The 3,520-nt window shown below is 62.9% G+C and overlaps 1 protein-coding gene across 2 annotated transcripts; it reads left to right on the plus strand.

Moving 5' to 3' along the window:
• The first annotated feature begins 748 nt into the window (after positions 1–748).
• Positions 749–3,215, plus strand: FAM181A (family with sequence similarity 181 member A). 2 transcript variants are annotated; one of them, XM_033435828.2, is made up of 2 exons: positions 749–1,097; positions 1,810–3,215. In XM_033435828.2, the coding sequence occupies exon 2, from the start codon at positions 1,896–1,898 to the stop codon at positions 2,772–2,774; it is 879 nt and encodes a 292-aa protein (XP_033291719.1). In that variant the 5' UTR covers positions 749–1,097; positions 1,810–1,895; the 3' UTR covers positions 2,775–3,215. The 2 variants fall into 2 exon arrangements, with proteins under 2 accessions (XP_033291719.1, XP_049561584.1); XM_049705627.1 differs by having other exon boundaries at positions 749–1,039.
• Positions 3,216–3,520: the final 305 nt, after the last annotated feature.

The raw sequence follows: 3,520 nt of genomic DNA on the forward strand, positions 1-3,520 counted from the left end.
TGTGCCATTGTCCCCAGGCCAGGGGGAGCCATGGAGACTGGCTAATATGACACAGGAAAATGTTTGCTGATGGCAATTCTATGGGCTTTGTCCACCTCTTTCTCCATCATGACGACTCGATTTAAGTCCCTAACTGTTTGACTACAAATGCTAGGGGACCGTGCAACGCCAACCTTTTGTCCGGCCGCGCTGAATGGGCAATTCAGGCTTTGTGCAGCTCAATTGAGGAAGCAAACATAAAGACAAGATTCCTGAGAGCTCCAGTTCCCTTCCCATGGATATCCCAGCACCTCGTTAGAGAGTCCTGCCCTGGCTACCTCTCCAACATCAGTGTGCTGCCCGCCCTCGCAGGCCTGCCAGCGCCCGATGCCTTGGGAAGGGGGTGGGGAGAGAGAGAGGACAGAGGAGAGAGGGAAAGAGGGAGACAGAGAGCAGAGAGAGCCACTCAACACTCAGGGACAGCGGGGAAAGCAGCCCGCCCCGGCTCACCCCATCCGATTGTCTGTCTGCACTGGAGCATGGCAGCTGTAGGCCTGGAGTCTGGGGGAGCTTTGCCAGCCCATCTCTTCTGGGCCCAGCCCCTCCTCAATCTTGGACTTTTTAAACGTGCGCGCGCGCGCGCGCACACCCACACATACATACCCGCGCGCGCGCGCGCGCACACACACACACACACACACACACACACACACACACCCCCCGCCCCCTCGAGAAATCAGGGAACCGAGGTCAAGGGGAGGAGGGGCGTGGAGGCCGAGAAGGAGAGTGGGCTGAAGGGTAGAAATTTACCGGGAAATGATTGCATTTGGGAGCTGTCTTTTTTGTGATGGTCCCCATGGTGACAATTTGTGACGGCAAAGAATGTGGGAACGGGGCGCTGCCGCCTGATTGGGATGCTTTGTATCTGGAGAGGCGCTCCTGATTGGCCTGAGGGGCCCCCCAGCTCCGGGGACTCGTCCTCCATTCAGCCCGCTCGAGGGCTGCACAACTGCCTCCAGCCGGACCACGGAGCTCGCCGGCCGCGCCGGGCCTGGCCCAGGTCTGCGGCGGGGAACCTGCCGGGCCACCTTGGCGGGGCCCGGGGCCCCGCACCCTCGGTCAGTGTGGAGGTCCAGGCGTCTCAGGCCCCACTGGGTGGGGACGTGGGGCAGGCTGGGGCCTGGGGGAGGGGCGAGGTGCTGCGGGTGGTGGCCGAGGAGGCATGAAATTGCTGCAGATGCTTCTACGGGGGAGTCCCTGCTGCCCACAGCCTGAGATCAGCCCGCCAGGCAGGCCTCGGCTTGAGTGCCAGACAGGGGTCCTGCCTGTCCTGCGTGAGAACTGTGGGTGGAGCGTGGGGACTGAGGAGGGGGGTGGATGCTAGCAGGGCTGGGGGCGGGGGTGGGAGGAGGAGGGCACCGCCGGGGAGACAGGGGGCTTGGCCTTGCCTTAAAGTGGAGCGGTTGCCTCGGCTCAGCAAATGAAAACCTTGCTGGCAGGTTGTGGATGTCGGCGGCGTGGTATGTGGGAGACACAGTGGGCTCCAGCCCCAGCAATGCCACTGTGGCTGGGTCGCCTTGGGCAAGTCGCCCGACCTCTCTGAGCCTCGGCTGCGTGTGCAGGGCAACAGACCCAAGAAGACGAAATGTGTTTGTGCATCACAGATGCGCTGGGAAGGGTTAGAGGCTCGAAGGAGCGTCCCACGACCCAGGACTCTGTCTAGGGCTGAGGGGTGTTGCGGTGAGCACCACTGTCTGCAACCACGTGCCCTCTGGGGAGGGCTGAGTGTGGTTGCCCAAAGAGACTCCAACGGCTGCTGTGTCCCTCCAGGTCAGCTCCGTGCCCTTCCCTGGAGCCGCCAGCCGCCTGCAGAGCCGCCCTCTTCATGGAAAGCCCCGTGCAGCGGTCCCCTGGTGATGGCATCCGACAGCGACGTGAAGATGCTGCTGAACTTCGTGAACCTGGCATCCAGCGACATCAAGGCGGCCCTGGACAAGTCTGCACCCTGCCGCCGCTCAGTGGACCACCGCAAGTACCTGCAGAAGCAGCTCAAACGCTTCTCCCAGAAGTATTCCCGGCTCCCGCGGGGCCTCCCCGGCAGAGGGGCCGAGCCTCACCTGAAAAGGGGGTCCGAGGACCGGCCTGGGAGGCTGCCCCTCGATTCTGGCCACAGTTCCAGCCCCGGCGGGGGTGGGTGCTGCAAGGAGAAGGCGTTGGGGAACCCCTACAGGGAGGAATGTCTCTCTAAGGAGCAGACCTTACACGGGCCGGATCCAGAAGCTGCCAGGCCTGGCCAGGTGCCCATGAGGAAAAGACAGCTGCCGGCTTCCTTCTGGGAAGAGCCACGGCCCACCCAAAGCTACCCCGTGGGGTTGGAGGGGGGACTGGGCCCCAGGGAGGGACCTCCCTATGAGGGTAAGAAACACTGCAAGGGCTTGGAGCCCCGGGGGCCCGAGACAGCCCCAGTGCCCGCATCCCCAAGGGCACCCGCTGAAAAGGAGCCACTCAAGATGCCTGGGGTCTCCCTGGTGGGCCGTGTCAATGCCTGGAGCTGCTGCCCCTTCCAGTACCATGGACAGCCCATCTACCCAGGCCCTCCAGGGGCCTTGCCTCAGAGCCCGCTCCCCAGCCTGGGCCTCTGGCGGAAAAGCTCGGCTTCCCCCGGCGAGCTGGCCCACTTCTGCAAGGATGTGGAAGGCCCCGGGCAGAAAGTGTACAGACCCGTGGTTCTGAAGCCTATTCCCACCAAGCCGGCCATGCCCCCGCCCATCTTCAACGTCTTTGGCTACCTCTAGCCGGGCTGGGAGGGCCTTGGTCCCCACCGCTGGCCTGCAGGGGTGTTGGAGACCCCGGGAGCTCTCCTGGTGAGCAGTGGGCTGGGCAGTGGTGTAGCCTCTTGAGAGCCTTCCCTTTGTGTGTGGGGGGAGGGGGAGGGCAGGATCGGGGCAGGGGCTTCTCAGGCAGTTGCCCAGCCAGCCCTTGCAGCCTTGGGAGCGGTGGAGCCGGGCTCGGCCGGCCCCTCTCCACCCGGGCCAGAGCCCGACAGATGACCCGCAGGCCTGTGCAGACCTCAGTCGGCGGGGCGTTGCTCTGGCCTGCCAGCCGTTCCAAAAGCCAGAGTTACGCACCTGTGCATCTGCCACCCACTGTGTAAGCCAATCTCAGTTCTGTTCTTCTTGTTCTTTGTAAATATTAAGAAGGCTAAAAGAATAAAGACATTTCTTTTGCAGTTTTCACATCTTGGGTCCATGAAGTTGAATGGTCCCCAGGCCTAGGACATGCTAGCTGGCCCAGATGGAGGGCCACCTACAGAGGCTGTGGGGGAAGCCTGGAGTGGCCCAGAGACCTCTGTGATGTCTGGGGATGGGCACTGGGGCCCAACCGCTCAATTCCAAGGAAGGAGGGTGGAGACAGTTCACGGGAAAGGATGCTCTGATTCCCCACGCCAGAGAACAGAGCGGGGAAGGTGTGGCTACCCAGAGGGTCCAAACTGCTCTAGAGAATAGGGAGGCTGGGACCAGGGCAGGGGGACCTGTGCTCC

This window comes from Orcinus orca, chromosome 2, assembly GCF_937001465.1.
Source record: "Orcinus orca chromosome 2, mOrcOrc1.1, whole genome shotgun sequence".
Classification (NCBI taxonomy): domain Eukaryota; kingdom Metazoa; phylum Chordata; class Mammalia; order Artiodactyla; family Delphinidae; genus Orcinus; species Orcinus orca.